The sequence below is a fragment of the Streptopelia decaocto genome (genome assembly GCF_964273445.1).
Source record: "Streptopelia decaocto genome assembly, chromosome: 6".
Lineage (NCBI taxonomy): Eukaryota > Metazoa > Chordata > Aves > Columbiformes > Columbidae > Streptopelia > Streptopelia decaocto.
In genome coordinates, this window is record NC_138660.1 from 30,187,981 (window position 1) to 30,206,338 (window position 18,358).

Sequence of the window (18,358 nt, forward strand, 5' to 3'; positions counted from 1 at the left end):
TGTAGCTGTATCTTTTAACTATGTGAATGTATATGCTCACATAATTCTTTCTTTTGTAGGGCTGTGGCATTAAGATATATTGTATTCACTTAATTCACAGCTGTGTAGTATTTAGCTTTATACCTACTGTTTTCTGTGCAGTTCCAGTTTCATTTAAACTAGATTAGCAAAAGCCTTCCCAAAGAGCGGATTTAAGTTACTCCCGAGTCTTCCTTTGCTGGTTATCACTATAACATCTAAATACTCCATTAATAATAATTTACTCCATTAATAATTAATTTACTTCACCTGGTAGGAATGTTATTAAAATACCATCTTGTCTCCATTGGCATTTTGCAGTGTAGAACAATTCATGTATTTAAAGCACAGGTCCTAATTGCTGCTGGGCACGCTGAGTATGTACACAAATTGTACTGCAGATTATCTAAATAGATATCTGTAAAATAAGGAATGTACGAAAAATAACTGTAAAGGCAAGGGAAAGGACTGGCCTACTGCCATGTAGGAACTCAGTGGCAAGGATAGCTTTTGGTGGCCTTATTCTCTGGTTTTCTTTGGCTTTTCTCTTTGCAGTCTCATGCTTTGTATGTATCACAGTTTATTTTGCTCTTCAAACATAAAGGGTGAAACAATCATTTTCTTATTCTTCTTACCAGTTCATTTCTAGAGAAGGCCCATCTTGAGAGCATAGTTTTAAGTACAGACCATCTCAACAACACCAGTGCACAAAGCAGTGGATGAAGGTTGCACAAAGTAGTCTTAACTGTAGCTTTTCCTATTTTTTTTCTCGTTTGTGTGTGTGTGAGTTTGTAAGCCTAATGCTTTGTATGTAGTTAAAAATAAAACTAGTGCAAACATAACAGCATGGTATGACTTCTGCTACCCGTGTGGGAGATCGGTTGGGTTGAAGCATATTTGCATGGACCTTTGCCTTTTAAACTAATGTAGTAATGCCAATGGCAGTAGGAAATGGACTAGCGCTGGAGGAGATGGATGTTTTGCCAGTGAGTTCATCGGTGTGAGAAGAACAAAGGCGCTTGGAACAGACTCCAAGAATCCAGGCTTTCCTCAGCTTTGGGAGACGCAGGGCTGCAGAGATGAGCCCAGCTCTGAATTCCTGTGCCCAGCCAGTCTTTGTCTCTTTCCTCCTTAGTTATTTGTAAAATTCTTTTGTCTGTCTTATACCTACTCTCCCTTTGCTTGAGCCTTTCATTCCAATTGTATGCTTTCCATCTCTGTTTTGGCTGCATGATAGCAGGAAGTTTGCATAAATAAAAGAGTTCTAGTTAAAATGTGTGCTTACCTCACTTAGAGAATGTTCAGTTTCTTTATGGGAATGATGTCTATGTGGTCTAGTCAGCTCTCAGGTGGTGGAGGATGGACCTTTAAAAAAAGAAATGTATAGTCAGCCTCCGTGAGCTTTCAGTGACATTTTTGGCCTTTTTTCTTCCAGATCCATATATTAAGGGCATAGTTAGGTGGATTCGTATCTTGATAAGGATTTGTTATTAAGTAGGAAAATTGTTTTGTTTTGTTTTTTTACATTAAAAAACTTGTCTTCTGAATTTGAAGTCAACCAGAGTAACTCCAAAAAAGGAGTCTTCACTTTTTGAAAAAGTACTAGAGGCAAAACTGGTTTTTCCCTCTGTCTCTCAACTGGTTCAGGTTAAAACGATACCTTGTTCTGCTTGAGGCAGGCACCCAGTATAACAGTATTTCATCTCGGATTAAGTTTGTTGAAGTTAAGAGCAACTGAAGAAGTTAGGTCTTAGGATGTAAAATGTTGTGAAACCTTAAATGTAAATTAGAGTGTTCCGTCATGTATTGAAAACATATGTGTGCTGTACGTTGTTCTCCTCAGAGCATCTAGCTCAATGGGAAGGTGTAGCAATAAATAATCAGCAGTGACAGGACACAGAGAAGTCTCTTTCTACCTGGCACTGCCTAGCAAAGTGTAGTAGCAAATCCTGTATGTTGCGCTGTCGTGACCTTGTTGTGCCATCCTGGGAAGGGAAGCCAGGCAATTTTTCCAAACTGCAAAACCTGTTGGAGAGCCACACCTGAGTAAGCTGTCAAGTTGTTGTGCCACAAATCCTAAATGTGTGGCTTTAGCTTTTGCAGCCTTGCTAGCTACAATGAAATCAAGCTCCTTTTTTGTGCGATGCTTCAGATTATTGCTATTAAGTAGTCTTGTTTGTCTTGCCTTTTTTAGATAATCAGGTCTTTTGTGATAGTAAGTTAAATATAGCACCCTGTGCTACAGCAGCAATGCTGTCCAGAACTTTGAGGTGATGGATAATGCTCTGTTACCATCTTACTATCTATCCTGGGTCACGACTCTTGTGATCACTTGACGTTGCTGGCAGTGTGCCAGTTGCTACAATAACTTTTGTGCAAAGTAATATTAGGAAGGCATTTCTCTATTTTCGTTGCCTTTTTTGAAGTTTAGCAGTTGGAGATTTGGTCAGACGGCAGCATGTCACTAGCATCTCTGCAGAAGCAGTCTTTGATACCACGTATAAGCTGATTTATTTTTCTTTGTTTCTTTCTTTTAAGATTATGTTTCAGTGGCTGCAAAAGTTCATTTTTACAGTTACTTTTCATCTGGCAGTTTCTAATCTAAGGTTGGATTTCTTTTTTCCTGCTCCTATTCCCCTAAAAGCTATCCTGTAGGGCAAGAGCTCCAAAGCTGCAGATCACAGTCTGCTGTTTAAGATGCCCAGTGAAAGTAGTAGCTACACGTGATTTATGGTCCTGATGATGCATGGAAGCAGTTTAAAAATTCATTAAATTTAGTGAAGTTAGATGTGAGTCACTGGGGTTGTATTGCAGTGTTGTATTGTTAGTGGATTGAGCTCTTCCTGCCTTGAGGTGTTTGTTAAGGATGCAGCTTGCTGGTATGTTTTTTCATGATTTTCAGTTTCAACTGTGGTTTTTGTTGTTGTTTGTTTGTTTTCCCGTTCAATTCTCTGTACAATGCTGTTATACACTTGAATATTGATATGGGTGTAAGCTGCTGTCCTCTCACCCAAATGTAGGCACGTGTGCATTTCAAGATAGTTGAATTATGTATGCAGAAAGGGCCTGTGTTACCTATTCTACAGTAGTCACTAGGAAAAATTTTCTCCAGTAGTCTAGGTAGACAGTAGTAGTATCAAGTGTGTTGATTGTCGGTTCAAACCCTTCAATAACCTACACAGGGACATGAAACACTTGTTATGTAAGTGCAAATGCAGCAGATACCTGAAAATAGTAATGTAAGTGTATGGCAGAAGAGCTTTACTAGGTGAACTGAAGTAGTCAGGGAGAAGGACATGCTTTCGTCTGCATCTGTGATCTTTTCTTGTTCATGTGACTGAGGCCGTCTCTACCAGTTTTAACTTGTAGCCTCAGACCACCATGGCTGTAATAATATTGCTATTATAGTATTAGTTGGTTAACCTTGTCTTAGATGTTAGTCATGTATCAGTATACCAAATTAATTCATGTTTATAATCCTCTGCAGTAACTGTTAGTGCAGATTGAAATTAAAAAGGTTGAACCTGTGTCTTATCTGCAAGATTTTAACTACGTGTATTTAATCTTCCCCAGTTGTTCTGGTAGGTTTTTCAGACTCTTATATCAGAAATCCTGATGTGCTTTGTCTTTTTTTTATTTTACTCAGAAAGTGATCAGCTATCCTTTTATATGGAAAGAGATTATTTTTCTTCTCTATTTAAATTAAAAAAAAAAAATCCCAATTATCTTCAGGAGGCGTTTCAAAGGTGTAAATGCTGACACTTGGCTGCCATGTGCACCTCAGGAAACCTTCAGTTTTCATTGTATTGCAGTGGTTCTGAGCTTTTTCTTAACTCTCATCTTCAGTAAAACCCTGATTTCATTTAAACACTTCCCTATTTTATAGGTGATATAATAGTTTGAAGGGAAAGCTGAGAGTCTATCTTTCAGCCGGTTTCTAGCCTGCACTTCACATTTCAAAGAGAGGACATTCAAACTTAGTGTCATTAATACAGTAGGGACTCTGTGTTAGCAGCTGTAAAGCTCACTGTAAGGCTCTGGTTTAACTACCGGAGATAGCTGAGACAATCGCATCCCTTGCTGTGTTAAGAGCAGCAGACTTGTGTATAAGCTGTCATCTTAAATGCATTTCTTGTGTTGTATTTCTTTTGTGTTTTGACAAAAATTGATTGTATTGAGATAAATATATTGTAGTTTTTTCTCTGGCATGGTGAAGGATTTCTATATATTTTAAAACCTTATTGTTTAATGCTGTAGCATAGAAAGAGATGTGTTACTTTTTTTTTATTCAAGAGCATTTTCTAGTACTAGATCAAAAACTGGACAGAAAAAACCCATTACATGTGACTGTATATATTGTCCTATAGTGGTTAGAGCCCTGTTACTTTGAGTTATTTTTGTCCTCCTGTGGGGTCTTTAGCCTGCCTTACAGAAATCAGAAGAAGATTTAGATGAGAAAATAAGTGGTCTTGGGAGATATCATGATTTCTTTGTTAGTCAAGAGCTGCCCACTGTGATGAATGAAGTTCTACTGTGGTGTGCTGGTAGTGCCAGCCTGTCTGTAATTATGTGGCTGTCTCCATGTTCAGAAGGCTATTGCAATATGAATACTTAGAAGTTGAACTTTTAACATATAAACATAATTGGGTTGAGTTAAACTTACATTTATATTATGAAGACTAAACAGGTGATTTGAATTAATGTGTACTCTGCGCTGTGAGAAGAGTCTGTGAAAGAGAATGATTTCCATTAATTCCTCGTTCCTGTATCTTAATTCTAACACGCTATATAGAATTCAGATAAATTTGACCTTGAATTGTGAGAATAAATTTCTGTGATCCTTTCAAGGATGTGCTCCTTGAGGGGAATTCTGTTAGCATCAACCACCTTATGCTGGTCCAAAGCTAACAAAAAAGAGGGCCATCTTGATAGTCAAAAGAGTTGGCTTGGAGCAAGAACATGCCAGTTCTCTCAGTGTATAATGTTACGGTTTTGCTAAGCTGACCTACTAACTGTCAGTGACAAAAGGAATCTTGCTGGTACGTTAGCGTCCCTTCATTACTGTATTACAAAGTACGGCCTCGCAGACAGTATTTTATAGCTCAATTGAATCCCTCAGTCACCTGCATCAAAAGATTTGGGCATTTAATAGGATGCTCAGCAAGTGACAGCGAATGTGTACCTTCCCGAAGAAATTGCAAGGGATAATTAATCACTGTATGTTAGTTAATCTGAGTTTTTGCTTGTAAGATGTTTTTAACCTCTGTTGCTGTATAAAATCAGACAGTATTTGTAAATAAACTAAAATCATTTGTGACGAGATCAGCTTTTAGACATGACTATTGTAGGTCTGCTTAAAGCAGGATGATTGAACTGGCTTTGTTCACTTAAGTGATGTTGTAGTTGTGTTTCTCAAAGAAACGTGATTTCAACCAAAATTACACTTAGTTGTGGTGAGATGTATATATTTCAACAAGAATATTGTCCTTGTTCAACTGTGAACCCTGTGTGAAACACTGACCTTTGCACCCCAAATATGATCTCATCCTGACTGTGTGCATCTTCCTTCTTGTACCATTGCCGATTGGCCAGTGATTCATATCACATCACTATATATTGCCTTTGTTATATTAGATAAAGAAGTATTCAGCTTGCAGCTAGATGAATGCTTGAGCAAACCAAGTGTTCAGTAAAAGCAGTTTTTCATAAGTCACTGTTGTGTAAATTCTTGCCTCTGCTAAAACTAGCGAGTGAAAATTCATCAAACAATTGCTGTGTAAAATCTTTTCTGCAGATTGTTTTAAATCTTTGCATTCTGAGAGAGTATAACTTGTAATAGAGCATGTCACTTGTGGCCATGTATTGGTGGAAATATCTTTGTTCTGTCTTTGTGAGATGCTGAACTAAGAATAGATATAGATAAACAAGAGCTGTTGGTTTTCAGTTCTGAATTCACTGTCTGCTATTTAAAGAGATGTCTCATAGTCTAACAACTAACGTAATTCTGGTATTTATAAATATAGAACTTTTCATATAAATAACTGACATGTACATGCAAGACATTGGTCTCTTAACTTGTAGTAGCCATTACCTTCCTTAATTATGAAGCAGGGCAACCTTGTGCTGATGGTTGTTCAGACACAGAACAGGGACTGACACAGAGCATGCAGACTTCAGGTTCAAATGAGACAGCACATAGACCTGAACAGAGAGAGATGGAAGAAAACCATCACATTTTGCTTGTTATAGAGAAATTATTTTTGCTTCTTATCATTCGGTAATGTATTTGGCAATACATATATGTAGCTGCTCTGAGGTTTGTCCATGCTTTTGCTGTACAGTTTAGAGTTTTACTGGTGTCCAGCATAAGGCTGAAATTTCTACATGTTCACACGTTTGTGGATTAGTGCTTTACAGAACAAATGAGAAATGTTCAGTTCTGAACATACCAACAAATTTATTTCAGATCAAGCTTTTATGGAAATGAAAAAATCGAGTGCCTCTTAAATGGAATGATTTATCACAAAGCTAGAAACACAGACTTTTGGTTCTGTGTGTTGACATACTAATGTAAGAGTGAATTTAACAAACACTGGGCTGTTGTGTGGTTTCCGAATTATGGCACTTCTAACTTGGTCATCTGGTTCATATCCGGGGATAGCATGTGTCCTGATAAAATAATATTGCGGAATCAGCTCAAATATGCAATATGTTTGTGCTGTAATACGGAAATGAGAGAAAGGCTTGCCAGCTGCCCATTGAACAGCATTGTAGCTTAATGCCTGAATCCAAATGTTGTCAATAGATACTGTTAAAATATTTACAGGCTTCAGAAAGGTTAAACAGCTGCCATAGAAAAGAGAAGAGCTTCTTTAATTACTGAGCTGATGAGATGAAAGAGATATATGTAAGAAAGAAAACACCCACCAAAGCATGCACACATCTCAGCAGTGCAGATAAGCATCTTGTTTTTTTTAAAAAAGTCATTTTGTTCAGTTAACTTTTCCAATTTATCTTGTAGTAAATGGGAAGCTTTAGTAGGGGAGGATGGAAGGTAAACAGGAAACACCAACAAGTTAGAACTATACTTGATTATTCTAACCATAAACACTGTTTGAAGTTTGACATCTCACTAAGGGTCCTCTGTGCATCTGCAACTCTAAACATTAGCTGTTAGATTTCCATGCTGATAAAGTATGTCTGTTGATGATTTCTCTGATATTTAAAGCATTTATGATGTTTGTCTGATTTATGATTGAGGATTGCATGTACCTATAGTAAGGAGTAGGAGTAAGTGGCATTAAATAATTGTTTGACCACTGAGTAACGCTGCTAACTATGGCTGTTAATTAGGAATTAAGTTTAACTGTACTAGTGTCTAAAAGCAAAGCATATTTTAAAACAGTGAGGATGTTTAGGAGGTTAAATTACAAAGGGTTTAAAGGCTTTTGAATGCTTTATGTAAAGGACATTTGAAGGAGGCAGAAACAAAGCCTCAAAATAAATTAACAATTAAATACTACTGTTACATAGCAGAAAGAGAGCATAAAATCATGCAGATGCTAAACCTTCAATTACCTAATAGATAGCAATTTACCATGGAAAATACCCTCCTAGTAATTCTGGCTTTTAGACTGAAGTTGGGAGGATAGAGATTGAGACAAATCTTTGAGGACATATTCCTGAAATCTGAATGAAAACAGCAAATGAGTTTGCTTTTATTTATGAATGTAGGGAGAATTGATACTCTTTTTATTGTCAATTATCGGTCACCAGAATCTGCATAAGAACCTGCAGGAGCATCCCATAAGACATTTAATAACTCATAAGGAAGTGAAGGCAGAGGCTGAAAAGGTAGCACTTGTATTGGAAAGAAGAATTTATAAGAATCACTCTTCTGTGGAAGAGCGATTGGAAATGTTGACCGACAAACGTGAGGCATCGGCCCAGAGTTTCCAGTGGTGTAATCCTCGTGAGTTGTGTAGCAAGCGGCTGTGGTATGTGCAGGCTGCTTGTAAGTCACCTTAGCAACTCTGTCAATAGCTGCCTGGCTAATGCATTCAATTCGAGAAAACTTGGTATTCATTTACTGCTGCTTTTGCTGAATTTAGGACTAGCTGGAATCAACATTTTACATTATAAATGACTGAAGATTCAAGGGAACTAAAGGTTAAATGGTTTAGAATGTTCTGAGAAGCAAGGAAGGAAAATGTTTTATTTGAAGTTCCTGGTTTATTTTTTTGTTTGTTTGTTTTGTAACAATTTTAGTTAGATCTGTGGTGTTCACATGCTTTAAGGACAAACTTGGAATTTGGGAGAGAAAATATGATGATGAGAAGGATGGTCCTTAATATTTGTTGTGTATAATAACCCAGGTCTCAAAAATGGCCACAAGTATAGTGACTTAGGTGCAATTTTTTTCTCCACAGGATACTGCATCATTCACTGTACTGAATGGGCAAAGCTCTTGAGAATAAAGCAGGGTATAGAGAACAAGAGTGTTACTTACAGAACTCTGACCTCATTTCTGGAAACACGAAGAGGAAAAGGCTCCCTTAAAACAAACCTTCTAATCCCTTGATGAATAGTTTATTTCAGACAGTGGTGAGGAATGTTCTACAATTCTGCATTATGCAGACTACTTCAATTAGTTTTAAGACTATTAAACTCGCCAGTGATCTAAAGGCAGCATTTTGTGTTTAATTTCCTAACGCTGATTTTTTGTAGGTCTAATTCAGCCTTAACACCAAGGGATTGTTCATATTTTAAATACAATGCTTGGGGGCAGGGGATTATTTGCTTTAATACCAGTGCCGGTGAGATTTTATGGTAGCGCTTGGAAGCTGCAATTCCCTTTGAAGATTGACAGGCTGCTGCGCACAGTGGCCGGACCCGGCCGGCTATTTTATAACTGCATGTTAAATTTAACGACTTCAAACAACTGTCCCATCAGACAAGTCAGGCTTGTCTGACAGCCGGACTCTGGACTGCCCTGCAGGGATTTTTGCCTTTAGCCCATGGAATGTGACACTGCAAACAGCCTTGGGCAGAGCCGGCTTTTGTTTTTAGCAACTCACGCTTCCTGAACACAGCTGTAAAAATTGTACTGAGCTTTGCCCTTCTGGTTGTGTCTGCTTGCTTGGAGCCATAGTAGAAATGGAAGTTACTGTTAAATCTAAAAGCAAAATGTATATAAAAACATAAATAGTGTGGATTTGAAACCCTGGGTAAACATACCCGCAGTCCACAAGCGCAGGTCTAAAGACTTGCAGTGTGAGGACTTCAATGCCAGACTTGTGTAAAATGTTTTCATTCAAGTTAAAGCAAACTGTAAGAGTCTAATACTAACTGGCTTGTTATCCATTTTTAAGATGTTATTACTGGTGCAAAAAATGATTTTTCTTGTTGACCCTCTTGTATAGGCAAACTATTTACTGAAAAAAAAGACTGGATTAGAACATTTCTTTGTCATTCATTTAATCAGTCTTCATAAAGACTAGAGCTGTTGTAATTTCTAGGTAATTTAGTATATCAGAGACGAGAGAGCCCGTCCCAAGTTAGTGTAGATTTTAGTTATATTTTCTTGTTAGTGATTTGCCTTAGAGAATGTCATATCGTTCAGAGGGCATCAGACTGCTCCTCCTATCAGTGGTTGTTCTAGTTTCAGTGGTGTTTTCACCACTAAAGTTGGTGTTGGCATTGAGAGCTTGTTTCCCAGATACGCCAAGTCTAAGGACAGCCACTAGAGTTTGTATGTACGTATATCGCAACTGTTAAAATGTTACACACTTGGGATACTTGCTAATTGCTTGGCAGTGTTTGGCCACAATATTGGTATGTGAGTGCGAAAACCAACTGGTTTCATTTTGCAACATTTTTTTCTTTCTAGCATTGTGCTGTGTTGGTAAAGAAAACCAAACAAAAACACAACCACAAACCCCAACAGAAATGCGCACTCTTTCTTAGTCTTTTGTGGGGGGTTTCGGTGTGGTGCTGTGTTTGGTGTTTTATTTGGTGTTTTAGGTACCTGTTAGAAACACTATACTGCTCAGACCTGGCAGTCTTTCTTTTTAAAGTGCAAAGAGCTATGACAACTATTCAACTATTATTGTACCAAAAGGATCTTATGAAAATGGAGGCCCAAAGGGTGTTGTGTTGTTTTGCGGGTGTTTTGTTTGTTTTAGTTTGGTTAAATACCAAAAGTATTTAAGGGAGGGAAGGAACAAGGAAGTATTTTCACTTCCAGGTGGTATAAGCTACATTTGATGTGATAGGCTTAAAATACGTTTTTTTTTTTTCCTTAGTGCAGGTGAATGAGTGTTGCTATAGCAGTTTCACAGGCTTTCGTTACAATATGTTGAGCTCAGATGCCTAAGCTTAGGCTCTACAGATTTGTGGCTTGTGCATAATTGTTAACTAAATGGCTTTTTACTTTCTGTTCTTTAAGATTCACACATATCCTTACAATGGCACCCTTAAGATCGTCTTGTGAAACCTCTGGTGGTTGTTTCAGTTTGTCACTATGAAGAGAAATAGCTAACTTAAGTTAGATTTTTAGCTTCTGGGTATTTCAAGCTGTGGAGAAATTATCTTCCAGAAGTTTTAAGGCATGCAGTTTATATGTATGAATTATTATTCAAATAAGATACAGAAAATTGTTGTCCTCAAAAGTTAGGCAAGCTTCAGGTAAATCAATGAAATTCTTAGACTTTGACTGAGAAAACTGTAAGGTTTCCAAAATCAACATTTTCTCTTCTAGTGATTAAAAGTTGTAACTAGTACAAGGTGTTTTATTACCACATACAGCTGCTTTCTGCTTTTACTGCTGTGTACAAATTAGAAATTTGCTTCTGCATTTCTTGCTGATCTCAAAAGGCGTTTTTGCAGAGCGTATGTGGTGGGGCTGGAAAAGAACACCAATCGAAAATTGCTTTATCACGGTTTGTCCTTGTGGTGTGTTACCAAAACATATATCACTCTGTAAGTGGTGTTTTCAGAGCATGGCGTACACGGGAAACAATTTGGAGCTGCTGTTTGCCATACAGCCTCCAGCTACCTGTCTGCAGAATGACAACAGGGTAATTATCCAAGTGGGGAATAAGATAATATATTCCACAGGCTTCACTGCTTTTACTGGTAATAAGGCTTCTGAGTATTTCAGGTGCTTTATTATGGTCTGGCTGAGTTACACATCTTCCTTCAGAGACTGCAGATATACCTGTGTAGCTAACAACTTAGAGTGAATCAGTTGGAGCAGGGGTTGCAGTTAAGTGATTTGTTGCTCTCAGTAGCAACACACATCTGAAATATTACCATACCCACCGGCTACAATCTTCTGCCGCCTGGTAACATACATGTTTGTCAGATTGCAACAAGTACTGGCTTGGAAGGTTGATCTGGCACTGGAGAGTATAAATGTATTCATGTTAAAATTAGGTCAATTTTTATTGTACTGTTAATTTAGTTTACCATTTCTGTCATGAGGAAACAGAGGAGAGTTGAAAAGGTGGTGGGAAGAGAACTCAACAGAAATAAATTCTAAAATCCACTGACTTTAAATCTCAGATTATATGGCAGCACTTGATGTCAAAAAAAAGTTCAGTTCAAGATCAAGAAGGTGCTGGGTAGGATAACTGCAGTGTATGTGGTATTGAAGGAAGCAGCTGATGCTCATTACTACTGTCTGTTTTTATCATGAAATTCAAATTTTAAACCAATGTAAAAAGACAGTTTTTCTCCTAAACTGTCATGCCGCTTCTGGTTTGGGAAAATATAAGATGCCTTTGAAACACAGAGGCTGGTCTTCAGAAAGGTGTGTGTTTAGCCATGTTTTATTAATGAACATTTTTGTGTGGTTTGCCGTGGGTAACACCATTATAAGTTTCCTTTCTTAAAACTGCTTCGTAAAATTTAGATTTCTCACATCTTTCAACAGATGACTGGTACATGGGGCCTGAGCTGATCGCTGCTAATAAAGTAAAAGGAAAACCTGGTCCAGATTCAAAGTTTGAAAGCTGTTTTTAACTTCTGTTTCCAGCATCTTTGAAATAACTTATATGTCTTAATTTGTAGCAAAACCATTAAATATTGAGTTGCTTTTTTTTTTCCTGGAATGGTGTCCTTCTAAGACAAAAGTCTTCATTTTTGTTTGTTTCTGGAAAGGTGGCATACTTCTATTAGGTGGTTTTGTTGGGCTGTTTTTTTGTTTGGGGTTGTTTTTGTTTGTTTGTTTTATTTTAGTCCTAAAAATCTGTGTATTCTCTCCTTTCTCCCAGTTGAAATGCATTGAAGAAAAGCTTTCCATTCAAGCTAGTTGTGGACGGATAACCTTGAGTGCAATATTGCCTGATGTTCTCCTCTTCTTTTTTACAGAAAGATCCAGATTACCTGAAGCTCTGGTTGGACAGTTTTGTTTCTAGCTATGAACAGTTTCTGGATGTGGACTTTGAGAAGCTGCCGACTAGGTATGTACATTTACAGACCTTTTCATCTTTCTTTGATAACTGAAACAGACCTGGCTGAGAGCCCAGTTTTCTTCAACAACAATACTGCCTTGAAACGCAAGAAAGACTTAGTTGAGTGGTGCTCCCATTCTTTTGAAGGTCAAGTTGGGCTGCGAATGATGAAACTAGGCAAATGCTGGTATTTGTGTTGTATCAGGAGATGGCATGCATATTCACTTGTTCTGGCTTGTAGAAATATAATAATTATTCCTTACGCATTTTTTTGAATGAGTATTCATTAAATGTTGCATACGACATAGTATTAGTGCTTGGTATCTGCATCGGCAGAAGTAAGGTATGGGTAAAGAGTTTTGTAATTTTATTTCAGGAGTTGATTCAAGATTAAAGATGAGATTAAATGCTTAATGAAAGATTTGGATATCTTAGCTGAAAACCTTTTAAAACTTAAAATATGTACGAATGATAGACTTTCAAGTGATTTCTTTGTTTATATCAATGAAGACTTCAGTTCAGGGCAAGAGTGTTGCTGACTTCACCTGTGTTGCTGGCCACAAGTTCTCAGACACAATCATAAGTTGTCATTGAAGTCTAATTTCAGAGTTCCATATTTAGCATCTTGAATTTGTCTGCTGTGCTCTAAGGAGTAGAAACTTAGACACTGGATGTTTTATCTTGCTTTTGAGATGTTTGCCTGAACTAAGGGTTTTAAGAAAAAACTAATGTAGGATTCAGAAATCATAAGAACTGGTGTCAGTATTAGAGTTGCTATTGCTACTGGTATTTGAACACAAAGAGTGGCTCTCCCTGCACGATGGCTGTGATCCAAGCCCTGGTGAAATCAATGGAAATTCTGTAATAGGCTTGGGTCAGATCCTGTTTGAAGCGTAAGCGATAGCCTCCGCTGTTAGAAGGAAACGAAGAATGCTGCAACTGGATCTCAGTGGGTAAAAACTGGGCTTCTCAGCTCTTTGTATTAAAATTTTCTTCATGCCTGTATGAATGCAAAATATATAGTCCTATTATCAATAAGCAAGACCTTCAAATTAATTCTGTGCTCATTCAGAAGATCTGTTTTCTTTGCAGTGTCCAAAATGCATCTTTCTGTGTTTAGTTAAGGAAACCTGTGTCAAAGGATAAACTTTTTATCTTTAACATACTATTTAATATTGAAATCTGAACAGTGGAAGAGAAGAGTATAGTGGTACTTTGGGGGTTTTAACTGTTTTTTAGTTTGTTTGTTTATGTGGGTTTTTTTTAGCAGCAACAAAGATAATAAAAGTTAAAAAACAAACATGAAGCTTAGTTGTGCAGAACAACAGCAGCATCTTCATTGTGCTAAATGATCGCTTTGTGAGCATTAAAATAGTGTCTTCTTCTGAGGTTAATGACAGGATTAGTGATTTAGTCTGGAAGAATAGGCACATGTGGATTTAGACTCATTCGCGTAACAGATGTAGAGAAAACGTATCAAAACTGCGTCGGGATGAAGGCAAATCATTCCTGTGCTTTGATGGCTGGATTAAAAATGACACTGAGAGCAGATACTAGAATTAACAAGGAATTGCAGTTTCTGCCCTTATTTGAATTTGTGAGATAATCAGGCATGTGAAAAGTGGCATCTTTCCAGGATTTGTTAATTTATGTTGCAATTATCAATTGATTTGTCAATTTGTCAATTTATATTGTGGAACTGGTATTACTGAGGCTGCATAAAAGAGCAAGTAGGTCAGTGTGGAACCACCAAATACTGATTTTCAGTGACTTCTTTTGGGGCCACAGGACCCTGTGGACTCAATGGCTTTTTTTAGCATGTAATGAAACTGTTAGTATGTTGGGGTTTTTTGTTTCTTTTTCTGAAAGGACTTTTAACTGGTGCTGTCACTTGCTGATTTGACTCATAAGAGTGTTTTGTCTATACATCAAAATATATAATTTCCTGAAGTCTGCTTTGGAAATCTGAAAGTCGCTACCTAATGCAGCATTAGGAAATCTGTAAATATAGAGGATGAGCATATCAAGTGGTATGATTTGACTATATAAGTAGAGCTTATACAGTTACGCAGCTTATAGGCTTATACAGCTTCAGTTCTACCGCCATCTTTGTGCGTCTACCATGTATTTTTCAGTGAAATGGTTCACTAATGGTGTTTTCAACAATTTTACTGAAAAGGTGAGGGGATTTTACTGAAAAGGTGAAAACAGTTATGCTGATGGCTTTGAGAATTGAGCACAAAAGATGAGTGCACCTGTCCTTTCCCTAAAAACATTTAGTCATCTCATATCTGTTTACGATGAAAAGGATAAAACCTTTACCAGCTGGTGGGAGGTTTTTTCCCCCTCATTGAAGGAGAGGAATTGTCATTTGGTTTGATACTTTTAGAAACAAAAAGGCCTCCAGAGTGTTGCTGTGCTCTTTTTCTGCTTTTGGTTTGCATGATCTCGATTGAGCAAAGGAGCTTAAAGGGAACCCATTCAAAGTACCATAGGAGCAGTACTTTATTAATTCATTGACTTCAAACCCACATAAAAATGATGCAGGAATCCGGATAGGAATGCTGATTGCATGGTTTCATGGTTGATGAAAAGTAAAGCTTTGTTTTCCACAGCACTTTGTTCCAAAGTGTTTGCTGCTGGCAGAGGAGACGTTGAAAGTTGCAGCGTGTGAGTTTGGGCCGTAACAGGTGAATACAATTTAGAGGTGAATTTAACTTCCTTTCAGACGCCTGAGATAGCGGTTTGTATTGCTGCATAACCCTGCTAAGGTAATGCAAGGAAATTGTAAGTAAAAAGAACCCAAATGTGTCAAGGCCCCTTTCACATTTTTATTGTAAGGTCCCAGCCGTCAAATAAGAATGTCAGTTAAGGCATGAATTTTGAGATTTTTTTTTTTTTTTTAATTCTTTTTGGAATACTTAGTTTACATAGCTAGTCTTGTTGGGAAACCTCTACAAATTTAACTTTTAGATTTTTGTGGTGATATAATAGTAATTTGCCCTGAGGTGAAAATAAGTTTGATTACTTCTAAATATTTATATTTATTTCTATAGTGTATAATATATTCAGTGTGAGTAATCCCACTTGGGATTTCTCGTGCCAGTCTCGCATAGGGCCGTACATCCTCGTGGGTTGTGCAATAGCACAGACAGGCAGCTACTGCAGAGCAAACATTCTTTGGGCCGTGAGGCATGAAGGGTATGCTGTTTGCTCTCTCGTGAAGCATTTTATGATCTTACTGAAAAAGACTTGTTGGCCATTTTAGGGAAATAACTTTTGGTTATATGATTTCAGCTGTCAAAAATGAGGGTCTTCCTAATACAGAGATAGTGAATGATCGGATCATTAGGAGCCATGCTTGCAGTCCCAGAGGGTACAGATCTGCTGGTGTCTTGAGGGGTGAAGCTGCTATCACAGAAATTACAATTTCTTTCTTGGCAGTTGTGTTGGGAAAGAGCAGCTGTTCTCAGTTTTGTGGTAAAGTGTCTCTATTAATTTAGGGCCTAGGCCCCTATAAAGTTTGTGTTAAAACTTTCTGTATCCCTTGAGATTCTGAATCCCAGAATCTGAAAAGCAAATTGTGTAACTCTGAGAAGAGAGAAGGGAATGAACAGTATCGGGCCCTCTGTATCTGTGTAGGTAACACTTGTTTTCTAGGATGTGGGAGCTTGCTATCACTTATACCTGTCTAGTTGCTAAATTGGATCTTAGCTTTTCCCTTTTATGTAGGCTTCCTTTTCAACTTTAGCAGCTAAACAACCTATTGCTCCCAATTTCCCTCAAATAATCTATATCCCAGTGTTTAGTGCCCATCATTGCATTTCTCCATGCCTTTTTTTTCCCCGCCCCTGTGTAGAGTTCATAGAGGATGTGTCAGGGTAAACAGCTGATGCCAAAGGCAAACCCTCTTTACTACCTGCAGCAGTGGATCAACAGTTGTCATCCCAGAGAATGTTCTAACATGGCTATATATTTCTATACTGTTGCTGAAATGGGTTTCTATATGGCTGTTCCTGGAAATCAGTGTACCAAGAGTCACAAGGATTTTTGAGACCTTTCTCTCCTGCACATTCAACACTGATTTTTCAAGGCTTCCTTTGTTTTAATCTTATTCTGAACAGCTTTCTTTTTACATTTAGTTTTCTTTTGTAAGGCTTTTTGTAATTGATGTAAGAAAGACATGAGTTACACTGTGAATTACACCAATTGGGCTTCAATAACTATTTAATAATTGGCATCACATTTCTTTGGGCACTTTTAATCTTCAGTAGCAAGTTGAAAAAGTTCCCCTTGTGTTTAGTTTTCAAGTTCCATTCCATTGTGGCCATCACATTCCTTATTTAGGGATTTCCCAGGCTGCCCATTTACCTGCTGAAGATCATGCAATTTCTCTGTGGCAGTTAAGGCAGATCGTTGCATGGAGGAGCATTTAGGAATCCACTTAATGAATTTTTAACACTTTTTTTTTTTCAATGCAGTTTGTTGCTGGGGAAAAAGAAGCTCAAACTGGCATATTGCCACCAGGCGTTTCCTTGGGGTTCATTAGAAAGTGTTTGTGAGCCATCAGTTCAGTAACCTTTCTTATGTAGGTTTATTGGAACACTACAGGAACACGGTGGAATTGATGGATAACATGTCATTTGCATGATTAACAGGTTTGTGTGTGGCTTTTCTCTTTAGAGTGGATGACATTCCTCCAGGAATATCGCTGCTTCCCGATAACATTCTTCAGGTCGTCAGGCTCCAGCTGCTGCAGTGCGTCCAGAAAATGTCAGATGGACTAGAAGAGCAGCAGCAGGCTCTGTCGCTTTTACTTGTGAAATTCTTTATCATCCTTTGCAGGTATTTGTTCTGATTGTTACCTTGGCAAGGCTCTTGTTTTGTTTAAGGAATCGTGATGAAGCCTATAGATATAGATTCTAATGACATAAGCAATGTGATCTGGCACTTCCTAACAGAAACAGAGAAATGCCGCTTCTCACAATCTTCAAAAAAAGGCAGAGGGAATAAAAGAGAGAGAGGAGAGCAATGCAGTCATCTTAGCAATAACGTTTGCCATGAGAAATGGAATAGAAGGGGATTAGACATTAAATTCCTTGTATCTACATAAGGTATGGTGTACCTGGTATAAAAAATACTTGAAAAGAAAACACACACTCTAACAAGTGTTGGCTGTGAAATAAACTGAGAGAGAATTGTACAGGAAGAACAGTTTCACATTCTTAACATGCTTATAATTCCATAAACAGCTTAGGAAACTGACTTGTTACACTATTAGTGCAACTGGCTTCTTTCTGAAACTTATGACTTTTTAAATTCTGTTGAAACAGGTGAATAAACTGTTCTTAGGGATCTATTCCTCACTATTTCTTCAGTCTTCTATTTTAAACTGCACTGAGAGAGGAAGGGAATAAAATATAAAAGGGAGTCTCCTTTTCTGAGGATTATTTGAAGCAACTTTTTTTGAGTCCTTTGTCACAATACAAAGGGCTGCAGGACAGTGTTGAAGTATCCTGGAATATTAAATGTAAGCTGAGTAGATGACAGTAACGTGCTGAAAAGTTCTCCTTACATCATCACTTCATTATCTGATCTTTGTGAATTGTTTTCAAGACTGAGAAATAATATGCACATGCTGTTTTTTTGTTGATATTGATTTATTTAGGTTCTAAAATAATTTATGAGATGTTTGTTTTCCTTGGAATAATTCAGAGTGAATAACTGCTTCTAGGTAATATGTTTGCTAAAGCTTTAGAAAGCGTATGCATTAGTAATGTGGGAGAAGTGGAAGTTATTGTCTTTGTTTTCAGATGCCATTTCTGAGCTTTCTATTTAGAGTGTCCTGGGAATCTACTTAACCTCTGAACCCCCAAATTCCAGCT

The 18,358-nt window shown here is 37.6% G+C and overlaps 1 protein-coding gene across 8 annotated transcripts in view; it reads left to right on the top strand.

Moving 5' to 3' along the window:
• The window catches only part of NBEAL1 (neurobeachin like 1), an 84,338-nt gene that overhangs the window by 1,927 nt on the left and 64,053 nt on the right, over nucleotides 1–18,358 (top strand). For all 8 annotated transcript variants that reach the window (XM_082057118.1, XM_082057125.1, XM_082057117.1 and 5 more), the window contains 2 exons: nucleotides 12,391–12,482; nucleotides 17,157–17,318. In XM_082057118.1, the coding sequence (XP_081913244.1) occupies nucleotides 12,391–12,482; nucleotides 17,157–17,318 (254 nt within the window). The remainder of the gene's footprint in view (nucleotides 1–12,390; nucleotides 12,483–17,156; nucleotides 17,319–18,358) is intronic.